At 36.1% G+C, this 18940-nt stretch overlaps 1 protein-coding gene across 1 annotated transcript; it reads left to right on the top strand.

Moving 5' to 3' along the window:
- The first annotated feature begins 2682 nt into the window (after nucleotides 1-2682).
- LOC132316682 (G-type lectin S-receptor-like serine/threonine-protein kinase LECRK1) lies at nucleotides 2683-5761 on the top strand. The gene is made up of 3 exons (XM_059815158.1): nucleotides 2683-3879; nucleotides 4823-4987; nucleotides 5096-5761. The coding sequence occupies exons 1-3, from the start codon at nucleotides 2683-2685 to the stop codon at nucleotides 5759-5761; spliced, it is 2028 nt and encodes a 675-aa protein (XP_059671141.1).
- The last annotated feature ends 13179 nt before the right edge of the window (nucleotides 5762-18940 follow it).

Here is an 18940-nt window from a genome sequence, read left to right as displayed (position 1 = left end):
ATAGTGATGGAGTCAGAAAAAATCTTTGGCCTTGGGTGGACTAGCCTTGAACTTGAACTTGTGACTGGAGCAACCTTTGAGGTTGTAGGAACCTTCCTCCTTACCCCCAGTAAGGTGAAGGCGGTATGAGCTTGAATTGTTAGGTGGAAAGATTTGGCGGATTTGACGAAATTTACTTTTACCGCGTCGTGTTGCCTTTTGGTAGGAACGGATGCTTTGTCTATGTTTCGCATCATTGGGCTTGCAGAGATGTTGGTACCACTTGACGAAGTTGTAACCTTCTTGCCGCCTTTTGTGGTGGTAATGATGTTTTCCGTCACGACTGCGATGCCCTTGGGAGTATTCTTGTTCTTCGTCTGAATCTTGTTGGAAGGCATAGAATTTGACGATGAATTCATTGAGAATTTGATGTAGGAGAAAGAGATGAGAGGTAGAGGATGTCCCACCGGGCGTGCTAGAAATTTGTACACACAAATTTTGTAAGCCTGCAAATAGAAACAAAATATGGAGCAAATAGTAATTTATTAATTTGGAAATTTTGAGTACAATCCTCTATAATAATATTCTTTACAAAGAAGACAGTCCTCTGATTCGATCTCCTTTTTGGTTGATTGGATTCAAGGGCTGCACGAGCTTGATCTTGAATCACCATGGATTTTTGGATGAAGAACGGCACGATTTGATGTGCTTGGTGTTCTTCGTCTTCAGAGAGGATTTGTTGAATTTGGTGAAGAACGGCACTACTTTAGATGTGCTTGATGTTCTTCGCTTTTGGGTTTTGATTCTGAATTTGTGCCTTTAACTTCTGGGTCTCTGGATTTTTGAGTCTCTGGATTTCTGGACTTCTGAATTCTAAATCTGTTTCTGAATTTCTGGATTTCTGAGTTCTGAATTTGTGTCCTTTGTTGAATTTGAGGAAGAATAACACGTCTTTGGGTGTGCTTGTTATTCTTCGTCTTTAGAAAGGAGAGAATTTGTTGAATTTGGTGAAAAACGACACGACTTTGGATGTGCTTGGTGTTCTTCGCTTTCAGGTTTGCCCTCGGGATTTCTGGCCCTCTGGATTTTTGATTCTCTCAATTTCTGGACCTTCTGGATTTCTGAGTCTTAGATTTCTGGACTCTGAATTTCTGTCCCCCTTCCTTCTTCCTCCAGGCCTCTATTTATAGGCTTTTTGGATCCATAGGATGATAACATGTGTCATCTCCTGATAAGGATAATAATAACCGGGCTGACCTGTTATATTAAAATTAATTATTCCAAGTATATTTTATTAGGAATAATTATCTTTTGATTTAATCATCTGGGCTGGGCTAAGTAAATAATTTACGTGGACCAAGTCTGGATCAATTAAATAACATAATTAAACATTAGGCCTAAATTTAATGGGTCCATTTGTTAAAACCAAAGCCCACTAAATAGAGTGTCTATATCGTCAATTTTCAGTAAGTTATTTTACACATCCTGCTGAATGGACTTGACTCCAAACTCGACCTAAACTTCTGCTAAATACGGAATAAATAAAAAAATATATATATTTTCCTTAAAATCTTTTCCTAAGAAAATATTTGTATGTCAAACGCTGCGGAAGAGCCAATAGATTAAAATAATAATAATAATATTAAAGGCACATTCTCCTGATTTATCAATTTGACTGAGAACAAGTTGGACATAAAAAAAAAATAAAAAAAAAAACACCCTCCTAAAATTCCTCGCGCTAAAGAGATATATATATAAGCACATCAAACACGCACGACATTGAAGGTGAACTTTGATTCAAAAGGAATACTAGTTGAAATGGAAAAACAAAATAACACATCAAAAAGTCAAAAATTCTAATGCCGTGCATGATACTAGTTGAAAGTCAAAATAACACATCAAAAAGTCAAAAGGAATACTAGTTGAAATGGATCCAGTTGGTCCAGTTTCTTTTTTCTTTGGCCGCTTTGTCATATAGTCGTTTCCAAATCATAATTTATGTTTGGGTTTGCTTCATTGCTTCAGTAGTAGGTGACAATCTGGTTAAATCAATTTAACTGGATCGATGTCTTTTAAGAACTCCGAGAGAATTCTATAGAAAAATTCAGGCCTAATGGTGCTGTTGGAAGCTTTGTTTTGTAGAGTATCAAATAAATTTTATGAGGTAGATGAACAGTGACTATGATGGGTTTTCAATTTAAATCAATTTTAATAATTGTTTTGGAAGTAAGATTGAGGGTGAGAGTTTGAAAAAAATTTCGAAAAGAGTTTGAAAAATAATCGGTAAAATTTTCAATTTTTGATGTGACAAAAAGATTGTTATGGGAATCTGAACTGGACCTCAAGTTAACTTGACTACCACAAGTTGTATAGAAAATTCCACAGCCTTGCCGCTAAAATTCCACAAGTGACTTGACTCCCACAATTTGGATAGAAAATGTGTGGCTAATAGTCCCAAAGCCAGTCATTGCTGCTAAAATTCCACAAGTTGACTTGACTCCCAGACACGCGTCTTTGTTTCTTTGATAGACTCTGTTTTATTTTGACTAAGCCCGGAACAAGGAATCATGATATATAGCATTCATTTTCTAACTTACACATTCACATCCTCTGATTTTGCAACCTCGAAAGTAAAATAATCAGTGTTTTGATTTCTTCACCATACAAGAGAACCAAAGATCCCCAATTCACTCCAACCTACACATGGCTCCAATATTCTCTCTGTTTCTTGTTTTGATGACTGAATTTTCATTAGCAACAGCTCAACAAAGAAACTCCAACATAAGCCTAGGCTCTTCTCTCTCTCCAGCCTCTAGCAACTCATTTTGGTCCTCCGGTTCTGGCCAATTTGCATTTGGGTTCTACCCAAATGGTGATGGCTTCTCCATAGGCATCTGGTACGCAACAATTGCCCAGAAAACAGTCATTTGGACAGCGAACCGAGATGATCCACCATTTCGCAGAGATAGTAAATTGGTTTTGAGTAATGATGGAAGGCTGATATTGCAACAGGGGGAGGACCCTGAGAAAATAATTGCCGTTGGGTCCGAGATTGGTTCATCAGCTTCCATGCTGGACACCGGCAACTTTGTTCTCTATAATTCACGTTCAGAGATCATATGGCAGAGTTTCGACGCTCCAACAGACACCCTTTTACCCCGTCAGCAGCTTCGCCAACGGCAAGAACCGAATGAGTTGTTCTCTAGCATCTCTAAGTACAATCACTCCACTGGCAAGTTTCGGATGTTAATGCAGTTGGATGGATACCTCGCGCAATATCCAACAGGCAGCCCGAATACAATAGAATATGGTTACTGGGATTCGGGAATATACGGAGCCGGAAACAATGTGACATTGAATCTTGATGACAATGGCCGATTATACTTGCTTAACACCAGTGGCAATATAAAGAATCTATATAATGGAGGAGTTGTCACTGATAAACTGATGTACCGCATGACACTCGATGCAGATGGAATATTCAGGGTTTACTCATATGGTTTGAATCGGAGTGATGATGATTGGAAAGTTAAGTGGTCATCTTCCGACAACAAGTGTCTTCCTAAAGGCGTGTGTGGGGAGAATCAATATTGTACCTTGATGAATCAAGAAGCTGTTTGTACATGTCCTCCTGGTTATGTTTTGATCGACGAGAGCCGGAATGACTCTGGCTGCAACAGAAATTATGCTAGGGATGGGAATGTTTCACTTAATTTTTATGAGTTAGACAATGTAGTTTGGTTCAATGGTTCGTATTCCATACTCAACAGCCCGAGCAGATTTGCTTGCGAAGATCAGTGTTTGAAAGATTACTACTGTGAAGTTGTGCTCTATAAAGATAACAAGTGCATGAAACAAAACCTTCCACTAAAATTCGGAAAATTTCAGCAGAATGATCAAGTAATTACACTAGTCAAAGTAAGACGCAGCAAAAAATAAAAGAAGTCGAAAGTTCTTATTGCTAGTGTTGCGGTACTAATTGTTGCTTTTACTGTGCTAGCGATATTGAATAATGAAACCAGCTTATTTCATGCTATATTGAATAATGAAACCATGCTATATTGTTGCGGTACTAATTTTTTATGCCTAGGATCCATGCTATATTGAATAATGAAACCAGCTTATTGCAAGTTCCTTTTTTCCCAGTATGATGTATTCCTTTTGTTGAGGGCTTTTCTGCAGATGAAATGAAATGGCACAAATAAATTCTCTATCTAAACTTCAACGTAGTTTGGGTATCAAATCTATTAGTTTGAATAAATATTCCCATGGATATGCAATTGCTTCAAGTTTCCTGATGGGCAAAACAGAGTCATTCGTGACACGGCAGAATTTCTTCAATTAACGGAGTGGAAACAAAAGATTGGCTGACGGTTAGAAATTAAATTTTATTATATTTTTAAAATGTCTTTGAAGGTCATGGATGTTTTTTTATTTGGTGTTTAATTTTATATTTATGTGAGTTTTTATTGGAGTTAGTGGGGGGCATGAGAGTTACAACTAGTAATGGTCATATTAGTGGGTTAGTGGAAGTTTTGCCTACTAAATGTTATATTAGTGGGGTGTTAATTTTCATTTACATTTATGTTTTAAAGCTTATATAAACCCATGTATTTTACCCATTTTCAAATCAAGTGAAATAAAAAGTGTTTTCCTCCATTTTTAATCTCTTCCAAATAGTATAGTATTGTGTGTGTAACTAGGTCACTATTTCCAACAAAGTGGTATCAGAACTAGTTTGTGAGAGAGGAGAAATGGCAAACAATTTGGTTCCATTTCAAATGTCTCGATTCACCAAAGATAAACCAAAGATAATTATGAAAATTGGTGTATCCATATGAAGGCAATTTTGGGAGCACAAGATGTGTGGGAAGTTGTTTCCAAAGGTTATGATGAGCTAGAAGATGAGGCAACTTTGTCTCAAGTCGAAAAAGATATTTTACAAGCCATGAGAAAGAAGGACCAAAAGGCGGTGATAACCATCCATCAATGTTTGGATGATGGAATGGTATAAAGAGTTGCTAGTGCAAAAAATGCAAAGCAACTATGGGAGATTCTTCAAAATTTCTTCTAAGGAATTGATAAAGTGAAGAAAGTTCGCCTCCAAACGTTACAGGGTGAATTTGAAGCATTGCATATGAAAGAATCTGAATCAATTTCAGATTATTTTTTGAGGGTTCTGGCTATTATAAATCAACTAAGGAGATATGGCGAAACCACCATGACTGATACAAGGGTCGTTGGAAAGATCCTTCAGTCGTTGGATTCCAAATTCAATTACATTGTTATAGCCATTGAAGAGTCAAAGGATTTGAATTCCATGACTGTTGATCAACTCATGGGTTCGTTGCAAGCTCATAAAGAAAAGGTAGTGAAGAAACAAGAAGCTTTGGAGCAAGTACTACAAACAGAGTTTTCGTTAAACGAAAGAGACGAAAAACATGGAGGAAATCAAAGGGGCCAAGGACTTGGAAATGTACGTGGCCGAGGAAGAGGAAGAGGCCGTGGAAGAGGAGAAAGAAGCGGTCAACACGCAACCAACAATGAAGAAAAAGTTTATGACTCACAACAAATAAGAGGTCGTGGTAGAGGAAATTACTCAAGGTCATATGGAATGAGGTATGATAAGTCTCAAATTCAATGTTACAATTGTCAAAAGTATGGTCATTATGCTTCAGAATATAGAAATGTTACTAATGATGTTGAAGAAAAGGCTAATTTTGTTGATGAAGAAGTAGAGCCAACTTTGTTGTTGGCATACAAAGGTGAAAGGAGTGATTAAGAAAATGTGTGGTATCTTGACACTGATGCTAGCAACAATATGTGTGGTAGCAAAGAAAAGTTCATTGATATTGATGAATCAATAAATGGCAAGGTGACATTTGGAGACTTATCACAAATTCTGGTAAGAGGGAAAGGTAAAATATTGATTCGTTTGAGGAATGAGCATCATCAATTTATCTCTAATGTTTATTATGTGCCCAATATAAAGAATAATATTTTGAGTTTGGGACAACTCTTAGAAAAAGGCTACAATATTTCTATGAAGGATTGTAGTCTTTCGATAAGAGACTCATTGGGTAATTTGATTGTCAATGTTCCAATGACAAAGAACCGGATGTTTTTGCTAAATATTCAAGCCGACGAGACTAAATGTTTGAAGGCTTGTTTTAATGATTTAACTTGGCTTTGGCACTTGAGACTTGGGCACTTGAATTTTGGAGGATTAGAGTTGTTGGCCAAAAAGAAGATAGTGAAGGGATTGCCTTTCATCAGCAATCCAAATCAATTATGTGAAGGATGTCTTATTGGAAAGCAATTGAGGAAAAGTTTTCCTAAAAAAGCTACCACAAAAGCTACGGCGCCACTATACTTATCCATTCGGATGTTTGTGGTCCAATTTCTCCATCATCATTTGGTAAGAATAATTATTTTTTATTATTCATTGATGATTTTAGCCAAAAAACATAGGTGTATTTTCTTAAACAAAAATCGGAGGTGCATGGAATTTTTAAAAATTTTAAAACACTTGTAGAAAAACAAAGTGGCTATGATGTAAAGGCTCTTCGATCCGATAGAGGTGGTGAATTCACATCAAATAATTTCAAAAAATGAAATTCATCATCCTTTAACGGTTCCAAGATCGCCCCAACAAAATGAAGTTGCAGAAAGGAAGAACAGAACCAATATGGCTCAAAGCATGTTGAAAAGCAAAGAAATGCCTAAAGAATTTTGGGTTGAAGCGGTTGATTGTGCAGTGTACTTGTCTAACTGGTGTCTTACTAGAAGTGTACAAAACAAAACACTACAAGAAACATGGAACGGAAGAAAGCCATATGTCTCTCATTTGCGAGTTTTTGGGAGCATTGCCCATGTGCACGTGCCAGATGAAAGGAGGACCAAATTAGACAACAAAAGAGAAAAAATGGTGTTCATTAGCTATGATGCAAATTCCAAAGACTACAAGTTGTACAATCCAAATAATGGGAAGATTGTCATTAGTAGAGATGTTGAATTTGAAGAGAAAACTACATGGGATTGGAACATTCCAAATGAAGATTATAATATTTTTTCAATTTCTAATGAGGAACAAGAAAATGAAGGCATGGAGCGGCCCATTTCTCCACCAACATCACCTCCACCACTATCAATTCAAGATCAATCAACTCCATCATTATCAAGTTCAAGCGACACACCGCTACTTCGCATAAGGAGTCTTCGTGACATATATGACAAAACAGATGAGGTAACGGAAAGGTTAGGTGATCTAACACTTTTTTGTCTCTTTGCGGATTGTGAACCCGTAGGATTTGAAGAGGCTGCATAAGACAAAAAAAAATGGAGAAATGCTATGGATGAATAAATTAAATCCATAGAAAAGAATGACACATGGGAGCTTACTACACTTCCAAAAGTACAAAAGGCAATTGGTGTCAAATGGGTGTATAAAGCAAAGAAGAATGCAAATAGTGAAGTTGAAAAATCTAAAGCAAGATTGGTAGCCAAGGGGTACAACCAAAAATCTGGAATTAACTATGATGAGGTATTTGCACTCGTAGCTCGTTTGGAAACAATTAAATTGTTAATTTCTTTGGCAGCTCAAAATAATTAGAGAATCCACCAAATGGATGAGCAATCGGCTTTCTTGAATGGGTTTCTTGAAGAAGAGGTGTATGTTCAACAACCCATGGGCTATGTTGTAAGGGGGCAAGAAAATGAAGTCTTGAAATTGAAGAAAGCTTTGTATGGCTTGAAGCAAGCACCAAGGACGTGGAATAAGTGGATTGATAAATGTTTTCAAGACAATAATTTTTCAAAGTGCCTATATGAACATGCTCTTTACTCCAAAGTAAGTGAGAATGGAGATATATTTTTTGTTTACTTGTATGTGGATGATTTAATCTTCACAAGAAGCAATCCAAAAATGTTTGAAGATTTCAAAACGGTTATGGCTCAAGAGTTCAAGATAATGGACATTGGTATCAAGGCTTATTATCTTGGCATTGAGGTTAAGCAAATGAAAGATGGAATTTTCATTCACCAAGAAGGCTATGCTAAGGAAATTCTCAAGAAATTCAAGATGGAAGATTGTAAATTGGTGAACACGCCCATGGAAATTGGAATTAAATTGTCAAGAGATGAAGATGGAGAGACGGTGGATCCAACATTTTTCAAAAGTCTTGTTGGAAGCTTGAGATACTTAATATGCACAAGGCTGGACATATTATTTGCAGTTGGGCTTGTTAGTCGGTTTATGGAAAGACCAACCATAACTCATTTCAAGGCGGCTAAGACGATTCTTCGTTACATCAAAGGTACCCTTGATTTTGGGTTATTTTATTCATTTTCTAATAATTTCAAGCTTGTGGGTTATTCTAATAGTGATTGGGCCGGAGATTTGGATGATAGAAAAAGTACTTCTAGCTATTGTTTTTTCATAGGAAATGTTACTTTTACATGGTGTTCAAAGAAGCAACCCATTGTCACCCTCTCAACTTGTGAAACAGAATATGTTGCAGCCACTTCATATGTTTGTTAAGCAATTTGGTTGAGGAATTTGTTAAAGGAATTACACTTGCTACAAGAAGAGTCAACGGAGATATTTGTGGACAACAAATCAGCAATTGCTTGGCTAAGAATCCGGTGTTTCATGAACGAAGCAAGCATATTGATACAAGATTTCATTTCATTAGAGAATGCATAACCAAGAAAGTGGTGGAGCTTAAGTTCATCAAGTCACAAGATCAAGTTGTGGATATTTTCACCAAGCCCCTCAAGTTTGCAGATTTTCACAAGTTAAGGAGTTTGCTTGGAGTTAAAAAAAAATCAAGTTTAAGGGGGGGGGGGGGTGTTTGAAATTAAACTTTATTATATTTTTAAAATGTCTTTGAAGGTTATGGGTGCTTTTTTATTTGGTGTGTAATTTTATATTTATGTGAGTTTTTATTGGAGTTAGTGGGGGGCATGAGAGTTACAACTAGTAATGGTCATGTTAGTGGGTTAGTGGGAGTTTTGCCTACTAAATGTTATGTTAGTGGGGTGTTAATTTTCATTTACATTTATGTTTTGAAGCTTATATAAACCCATGTATTTTACCCATTTTCAAATCAAGTGAAATAAAAAGTGTTTTCCTCTATTTTTATTCTCTTCCAAATAGTATACTGTTGTGTGTGTAACTAGGCCACTATTTCCAACACTGATGTTGTGAACTCATTGAATTTGTCACTAATCACTCCCAAATACTTTATCCATGCTTTGTTGATTTGTTTAGTTTATAACATATTAAGAAAAAGATATTCACACCAGTATCAACACAAAATCCGCATGTAGTTCATAATCTTGAAGGTTGACATTGAATTTTAATTGAATCGTTCATGCCAAATATCTGATTATCACACCTGGTGTGGTGTCCTTCTGCATTCTTGACACACTGCATCAGATACTCTTATTGGTGAGAGATTGATTGTTATTTGCTGACAAGACATAGGGGTGGCAAACGGACGGGTTGGGTTTGGGCAAGGTTAAATATGGACGGATTCAAAATGGGTTGTAACCCATATTCAACTCGTTTGTAACGGGCAAATATGCGTTAGGTCAATCTTAGACCAAAATTTTCATCCAAATCTAGGGTTTTTGAGTATGGGAATTTTATTTTGGGTCTATTACATATCATGCATTATTATTTGATGTACATCTATGTGAGTACATGTTTGTTTTGTGGTTGTAATTGGTAAATTTGTGTATATATAATATATTGTGGCGACCCTGGATTTTTAAACCAAGTGTGTCTTGTAGTGAACCAAAAGATGACCCGATAGTGGATCCGAAATGTGGAAGTGAAAGAAGTAAAATGGCCTCAAGAGATGTACGTCATCCCTAAGGCACCAAAGTGGCTCCCCATGAAGCCACGGAACTCAGTTGAGCCAACAAATGAAGCAAGAATGGCAACCCGAAAAGAAATGAACCAATGGCAAAATGGTCATTCCAAACTGAAATGGGTGCCATCGTGCATACCATTGGCTAGACAACAAAAAATGAACGAAGTTAGACTTAAGAATCGCCTAATTCGGACTCTGGACGGAAAAGATATGAATTTAAAACAAAGTGGCTTTCCCCGTTTAAGACATACCACGACACTATCTTACTAGAACTGGAATAACTCTCACTACAGGTGGAGTTTTGATGAATGGTTGGTACCATTGGAAAGCTAACTTTGAGCTCATGAACTTATACTCAAGAATGAACTGATTTGGATAAGAAATAAAAGAGGTATGGTCTTCCAAAGTTGGAACAACAAGGCTGTCCAAGAGAAGCTGAGAAGGGGTGGTTCCAGGGAGAATCAGCGGACAAAAAATGTAACCATCAGCCGGCCAAAACTCAACCGTCGGCTGGCCGAACCCCCATGGTCAGCCGACCGAAATGCCTAAAATCCCAAAAAGGCTACTGGAATGGTCTCGAGGGATTCGTCAGCCGACCGATGAAGCTCCATCAACCGACTGACACACCCGCTGCTGCGATGAAAAGCTGCTGCAATGTGTGGAAATGGTGCTTGGTCCATCTCCAAGGTTCTACATGCTTTCTACATGATCCAAACACGTTTCAAAACATTTCCTAGCCTCATTCAAGCATCTAAAACATGCCAAACCAAAGAGGAACTCAATTGACACCCCAATGCAAGGTTTTTGTATAAAAACTTATAAAATCGCCCAAAAATAGTTCCAAAGTTGAAACTCAAGAGTTTTGTGAAATGAGGACATGCACGCAAACGTAAAAAGACATTTAGAACGCGTTCCAATGGTCTGCGGCCTCAAAATAACCCCAATCCAAAATATGACCTCTCAACGGCTAAAAATACCTTAAAATGCCATAAATGGAACTATAATGCAAAACCTAGAATGAAATGGTGTTTGGCCCTTGGCCACACCTCATACATGATCAGAGAAACCCTGTGAAAGAAACAGAATGGAATTCCCACACCCAATGCAAAAGTTATGAAGCAATGACTTCGCATTTTCTAACATTTTTATAATAAACCTTGAAAATGAAAGTGTATAGAATACAAGATACATGCCATTGCCCTTCGGTCTCATCTTATACATGTCAAGTACATTGCAAAAGGTGTACTTATGTACACATTATATATTTAGAACAAAATTACAAGTTTTGTCATACGAAGCTGCAAATAAGATTTTATGCCAACATTTTCATGAAAATGATACTTCAAGTCTACGAAGCTTCCATGGTATAGTGTGCATCCCAAATCAAGATCCTTGTACCTGAAAAATGTCCTCACCACGTGGGTAAGTAACATAAAGCTACTCGTAGGAGATGAGCATGCATCGACCTAACATTTTACAAATATATCACCTTAAGGTAAAACATGTTTAAGGGGCTCATGCCACCTAACGTCTATGTCAGAGTGAGACTCATGGAACATCCTAAGCTACTCATGCAATTTAAAGTGAATAACGACATACAAGTATACATGCTCAAGTACACTAAGCAATGTTAAGACATGTTATAAAACATACAAGTATACATTTCCAAGTGTACTAAACCATATTAAACAAATTATGGAATGTCTAAGCATGCATATACAAATATACAATTAACATGGAAAACTCATGAATCAAATATACAGGCACAAGTATGCTAAGCTAAATGAATTATGCATAAGACGAGCATACACGACACGAGCATACATAATGAAGTCCGATTACACAAATCAAACGTACAATGCGTGAGTATATTAATTAGGGTTTAGATACACAACCAAGGATACAAGTTCAAGTATGCTAAATGAGATCTAAATGCATAACACAAGTATACAATTTCAAGTATACTACATAAGATCTAAATACACAAAGCCAGTATACAGTCTCAAGTATAATAAATAGGATTCAAATACCCAAAGTAAGCATTAATTCTCAAGCTACAAGTAATCCATAATTAACAACTTGAAATTAAATGCGAAATCAAATAGTGGAAAGACTAGGATCCCTGGCTGCAGACTAATCGAGTTATTCCGGGTTACTAGCCCCCAAGGTACTACCTAATGCACACGTGTATAAGTTATTCCAGGTAATTACGACTCACAAGGTACTACCTACTACGCACTTCATATGACTTAGGAAGCTCACGAATCCGTACTAGGGCCAAACCCTAGCCATCACATGAACATGATCCTTACAAGCCTCCAAAAATAATAAGTTCAAAACTTATGCAAAATCAATAAGTTAAACCAAACTTATACATCTCAAATAATGTCTAGAAATGAATTTACATGCACATGCAAGGTTGAATCCAAACAAACCATGTCCTAGAGTTCAAGTCTACAATGACATTCACAATGTCGAATCTTCAGTGTGCGGTTCGTTACACCCTATGACAATTTCATTTCAATATTAAAATGCAATCTCATCCAAACGATCCTTAATTCAAATATGTTAAACAACATGGTATGGTCATAACACAAACCAACTCAAAAACTAATTTGGATCATTGAGACAACAAGATAGAGTTTAATTGAAACATGTTAATTAAATCTCTAGATTTTCTAAAACAACCCCAAATGGCCCCAAATGGATGTATACAAGTGAACAAGCCCAAGTCACTACCATTATCAAGTTAAAACTCAATCAAACTAGTGGAACCATTAATTAGATTTTAATTAGTTCATTTAATTCAAAAGCTCTAGATTTATAAACTTATCTAAATGCTCTCAATTTAACATAGGTTAGAGAACATGCCAAGGCCTATTTTAATCTCACATTACAAGTTGATTTCATACTTGTTTCAACTATGTGAATTAAACTTTCATAAAAGATAAATATTAAATAAGTTTTGCAATTATTCAAATGCTCCAAATTTAATATATATTACTCAATATATCAAGAAGAAAATTTTATTTTTTCTCTTTAAGTCCCCTATTTATAGAAAATCTCAAAAAGTGCCCCGAAAAAGTCCTGTCGGGTCCCGAAAAAAGATTCTAAATGATAAAATATGAACAACGGAAGAAATGATGTCAAAAACCGAGTCCCGAGTAAAGAGATATGCCCCAAACAAGTTCGGCGGCAACTGGGTCCAAAAACCTTAAAACTGGAGAAAAATGACCAGAAGGAAATTCTAAGAGTACACGACTCGATGAAATATGAAAATCAATCCCGTACGAGGATTTAGGATCAGAACAAGGTATTTTGCAATAACTTTCGTTAATTGCACAATGGCCCCTCCAAAAAATGAAAACTGCACTAATGACCCAGAATGAAAATATCTTCCAAAAATATTTTCTTAAAAACCCCTAAAATAAAATATCTTCAAAAGATATTTACAAAAAACACCCCAAGAAAATAAAAAGATTCTGAAAAACTTTGCATCCATGCCCCTTTGGATACCGGGAGCAACCAGAGTACTTTTATGCAAAAGTAAGGATACATATTTCGTGGAAACCACTTAGAATGAAGATACGTGAAGTCAAAAACCAACTCCGAACACAACGAGTGAGGTTATGCCAACAAAGTGACAAACGAGGAAAAGACAAAATAGGGAAAAAGACAAAATAGGAAAAATGACGAAAAGTGAATAGTGTCGAAAAACGAAAAATGTGGAAATGACTCGGTCCTCAAAGGAAGTTGTCAATCCAAAGGAAAGAGTCTCAGAAACCATTTTCGAGTACTCAAGACGACACTAAACGATAAGAAACTGAACTCAGAAAAGGAATTTCAACGAAAAAAATTCATCTGTAAAATTCTAAAGAAGAAGGAAATGACCGGGTCATTACATATATATATATATATATATATATATATATATTATAATACTATAAGATATTTTAGTTGTCATAGGACCCACACCATTATAAGTCATTACAAATGACTTATTCATTACACACTCTTAGTTATTATCTCTCTCTCTCATGCCAGTATCTCTCCTTCTTTCTCTAGTGTTTTTTTATTTTATTTTTTATTTTTTACCACACTTTTAGCCTAGATCTACCTTAAGCATTTGGGAATTTGATCAAGCCGCAAAAGGGAAAGTTGACGAGCAGGTTGAGGGCTTCGTATTGATAGCAGGAAAGAACCATTTGGAGCATTTTCTAATTTTCCAATTTGGGTGCAATTTGGGATCTTCTTCTATATTTGAGGTAGTGTTCTAATTCACATGTTCTTTGGCTTTGGTGAAATTTTCCCTTTTAATTTGATTATTTTGCCTATGGCTTTGAAGGTTTGTATATCATTGTGCTCTATGTGACTGTGGTTAAAAATACATGTTACTCGGAATAATATGATGAAGCATGCTAAACTAAAATCAATGTTTGCGTTGTATGTGTACGAATAATGCTGAAATTTCTTTCTTTCTTTTTTTGTCAAGTCATGAGATATAACTATTATGTTGGATGTATTGGAATTGTTATGAAAAAGTACGATGCGTTTTATTTCTGGAATTTCTATAGAGGCACGTTATAATGTTGTGATTGATTTCAAATTATGAAAATTAGTATAATGTCATGATTGTATATGGCATAAGACATTCATGCATTTCATTGGGAATGAAAAGGAAAAAAATTTGTTTTAAAAGCAAATAAAATTAATTTTGGGGAAATGTTTTGAAAACGGTTGGAACAGTGAAACGGAGATGTTTTGAAAAATGGGGTGCTACATTTGGCATATCATTGCATTACATTGGCATGCATTGTATTCATGTGGTTGAATGGTATAAATTGAAATTGTAGTAGTTGTTGTTGTTGCTATATTTTTCTCCCTATGGCATGATCCCGTTTACTTTTATACTATGCTTTACGTGGATTCACGGGGTCATTAAGAGGTGTGTCTTAATACCTCCTACTGAGCTGTTCACTACAAGAAATATCATTTTCACCGGCGGTTTTTATCTGTCCGCCGCTGTTAATATATTTTTTTTGGTGTTTAGAAAAAACTGCCGCTATTGAATTTTTTACCGGCGGTATTTCATAAACTGTCGAAAAATATTAATTATTTCCAATAGTGCTTTTAAAAGGGCCGAAAATAATTAATTATATTCGGCAGTGTGTTTAAAAGCGCTAAAAATAATTTATTATATCCACGCGGTTATACAAAATGTGCCGATAATAATTTAATTATAATTTATTTATTTATTATTTTTTCCTAAAAGCAGGCTTTTGGGTAGCTTATTGCCTATACTCACACATAAACGCTCTAATTTCTCTGCCTCCATTCTACTCTCTCACTGACCCACGACTTCACGACTTGGTGGTGCCTTTGGTGAGGATCACGGCGGCGGTGGTCGATGGTGGCATTTTGGATATCTGGATAGTGGTGGTTGTTGAGTGGGGCTACTATTTTGCGATATAATTATAATAACATATATATATATATATATATATATATACATATATATATTTATAAAAAAAATAATAATAAAAAAAATAGATGAAGTTGGAATTAGGGAAGGCACCAACTCGTGCCCAACTATTTTACACAACACATAAGTGCAAAAAGGATGGCAAAGCTAGTGATGAACATGCTGCCAAAATGATTGTAAGTATATTTTTTGGACCATTAATATATTCTTTCTTACTTAGTTTGATTAAGTGTATAATCTGAATACTAAAATTTATTATATTTGATGTTTTCTATCTTTTTGTGTTTCCTTATCCATTCTATGTACACAACTAGAAGAGTTTGCTGCAACTCAACCTTCTAACCTAGATGAATCTTCACCCCACTATTTTTATGACCAAGTTAGGGGGGAAGAAAGAAGGGGCCTGGCCAGGGCAATGTGTCGTCGCACCACCACCGTCAAGCTTGATGAGTGTGTGCACTATAAGGCGAGGGCTAAGAGTTTTACATTTATAGAAGCCACTACTACCTTTCATTAAAAATATAGCTAGGGCGAGTAGGGATCGTCCCAAGGGATTTATGAAGATCGAGCAATGTGGTGGAATAGTTATTAGGGCTAGTAGGTCGAGTGATCAAACAAATAGTTAGTTGGTTAATTAAACTGCAACTAAATTAAACTAAGTAATTGAATGTGACAAAGAATAAGTAAGAGAGAGAGATCTTGGGGTTTAGGGATCACCACCAAGCAATGCATTTCTATATCATTGACAAGTAATTAATGAGGGCAAATGGTGTGTTGCAATATTGGTGTGTGTGTGTGTTTGGTTGATTCAACAAGCAAGGATGACTAGTGAAGCATGTATTGTCTAAACATCATGTGAAAGGCACAATATATCTAAGCAATGAAGCATATATTGTCTAAACAACATGTGAAAGGCACAATAGATCAAAACAAGTCATTAATCCTTTCATTAAGCTCACAATCTAAATACAACACAAGGATAGAGACATATGCTACTTGCATGCAAAAGCTTGGATCATCAAACAACAAGCATAGATTGTCCTCCCATTTAACACTACACTACAACTACACTACATCTACACTACTAGCATGAAAATAAACTAGGAGAGAGGCACAATCCATCAAGGAATAAGTATGAACCATCAAGAGAATCACAAGAGCATTCCTTTAAGCACTATGTTTTGACAATCTCTAAATCTATAGCATCAATACACATAGACATGCATCAATAACACAAAATCTAGAGACAATCACATGAACATCTATTCTAGTATACATAGACATATGGATAGAATGAAATGATCAATTGGAATCATTAAACCACATAAATCATGGAATAAACAAGATTTAAATATATCAAAGTGTCAAAACATTAATTACAACACTAATCCCTCAATAATACACAAGATTAAGATATAGAAAGCATGCTTGGGGTTAACTCTAGCCCCAAGAGGATGTCTAGCCACTCATGGTGATGTTGCTCCAACCCTCAAAGGCTAATTCCATGGAAGAGGCTTGCTCATTGGTTGATGAAGAGTCTCCAATAGTGTCTCTAGCTTCCTTCTCCTCTAAACTTCCTCTCCAAGAGATTAAACCCTAGAATAGTCTATATGCTCAAAAATTGAATCATATTCCTTTTATAGGTAGGTCAAGTGGTATACAAATTAGCTGGGGTTGTACAAAGAATATTCTCTAATGATTAGGTAGAGGACAGATTGCATAAGCTGGAATTTTAACTTTTTCGCACTGGAAGAAGTTCGATCGATCGAACCTTGGACTTGGATCGATCGAACGGGCTGAGATCTATCGAACTTAGGCTGGATCGATCCAACTGGTTGAGCTTTCTTTTGGGAAAAGGCAAATCCAAGATATTTTGGAGAGATATTTATGGGAAAAGGACAAAAGTGGTTAGTGGGTGGTACAGTTGTGGATAGGATCAATCATTTGAATAAGGATAAAAGTGTTCAATCAATCGAAGGGTGGTGTTGGATCGATCAAACTTTTGGACTTTATGCTTTTGGGCCAAGGTTTGGATCTATCTTGAAGTGCTGAGATCGATTATTATTCGATCGATCGAACCTTAAACTTTGATCAATCGAACTTTGCTGCTTCCCACATTTGGCTTCATTTGCTTCCCTCTTTCTCCACTTTGCTCTTTTCTTTGTTTAATCCCAGAATTGCTTCAATTAAGCTCTTATTTAGCTGATTAGCTTATTTTTGGGATAAGTGACTGAAAATGGAAATAATATGAAATCAATCTAAAACGGTAAAGTAAGATAGATAAAGGTACTAGAATGCCTAAGATTAAGGGGTTTAAATACGCACTTTTCAGTGCTCATCACACCCCCAAACTAAAATATTGCTAGTCCCTAGCAATGAACTAGAAAGTAAAGGAATGAAATGAACAACTATACAACTATGAACTAGAAAACAATAAATGGATAACGCCACTTTCGTAGGGAACATGATTGCACTTAGCACATGCAACAAGCCTTTTAAACCCCTAGGTTAGCCCTAGTGGACGAGTGAAGTCTCGTGAGGGTTTCCAGAAATGATACCCACAAACATTAAGCTCATTCTCACAAAAAAGACACCAATATTGCAAACAAGTATTGGGAGAAAACTACCTCAAGTATGCAATTTTTCAAACATTTCTAAGCAATCTCCCAAAATCTCAACATCAAGCAAGCAAATATGGTTCTCCACACATCAAGAAAATGATCATGCAAATCAAAACAACTCTAGAATCCTTTTGAGTGGACTGGCATCAAATGTGTTGCTATCTAAGTCAACTAAAGAATTAATCACATCCTTACCCTCAAACTTGCATACAAATCTAATACCGATCATCAAGACAAAAAGTGGACATTTTATTAAAGCTTTATTGTTTTAGGTGCGCTTATTCTTTTCACTCGATTATTTTATTTTTTATTTATTTTTTTATTTTTTTAATTTTTTTGGATCAAAGATGGAAGTATGGTGCAATGTGTTGATCTATTAAGCTTTCTAGCGATTCACGAGGTCAAGCATTAGATCAATGACTCCCAAACCAGGCGGCTTTAGGGCACTAGGTGTTCAGACACCCCTAAGGACTTACAAGCTCAAATCAACTAGGCTACAAATCAAGACAACCTCTATCTAATCATTTCCCACTTCTCACCTTTTTGGGAGAAGTCCTCACTTTTTTATTGCTTTTGCAACTTTTCATTTTTTTTTTTTTTTTTTTTTGGTATTCAATTATTAACCTAGAGTTTGGGCCCTCCACCTTTCGGTGCGAGAAGTTCAGTGCTTGATGAGGCTAGAATCCCAGCTACTTAGTGAAAGGGGTTGTTATCCACCTTTATCAAGAATGAAAGCTTTCAATGCACTACTAGCCCAATTGGGATATAACCAATTCAATAATCAATAAAGCATGTACCCCACAAATGAATGCTAATGTGCGCCTGTGCTAGTGTAGAAGACTAGAGTGAATCTCAAAACAATTACAAAATTAGGATGATGTGGACCACAAATGCGAGCAAGATATCAATCTTTCGAAAAATTTACTCCTAAATGGCATCCACAAGGCATACAAGGAGTATTGGACTCTCAAGTCAAACAA

The sequence above is a fragment of the Cornus florida genome, unplaced genomic scaffold, assembly GCF_030987335.1.
Source record: "Cornus florida cultivar Cherokee Brave unplaced genomic scaffold, ASM3098733v1 CherokeeBrave_3.0.0_Hap2_Chr07, whole genome shotgun sequence".
NCBI classification, from domain to species: domain Eukaryota; kingdom Viridiplantae; phylum Streptophyta; class Magnoliopsida; order Cornales; family Cornaceae; genus Cornus; species Cornus florida.
Note: the sequence above shows the minus strand (reverse complement) of the source record. Positions and strands in the feature narration are given on the sequence as shown.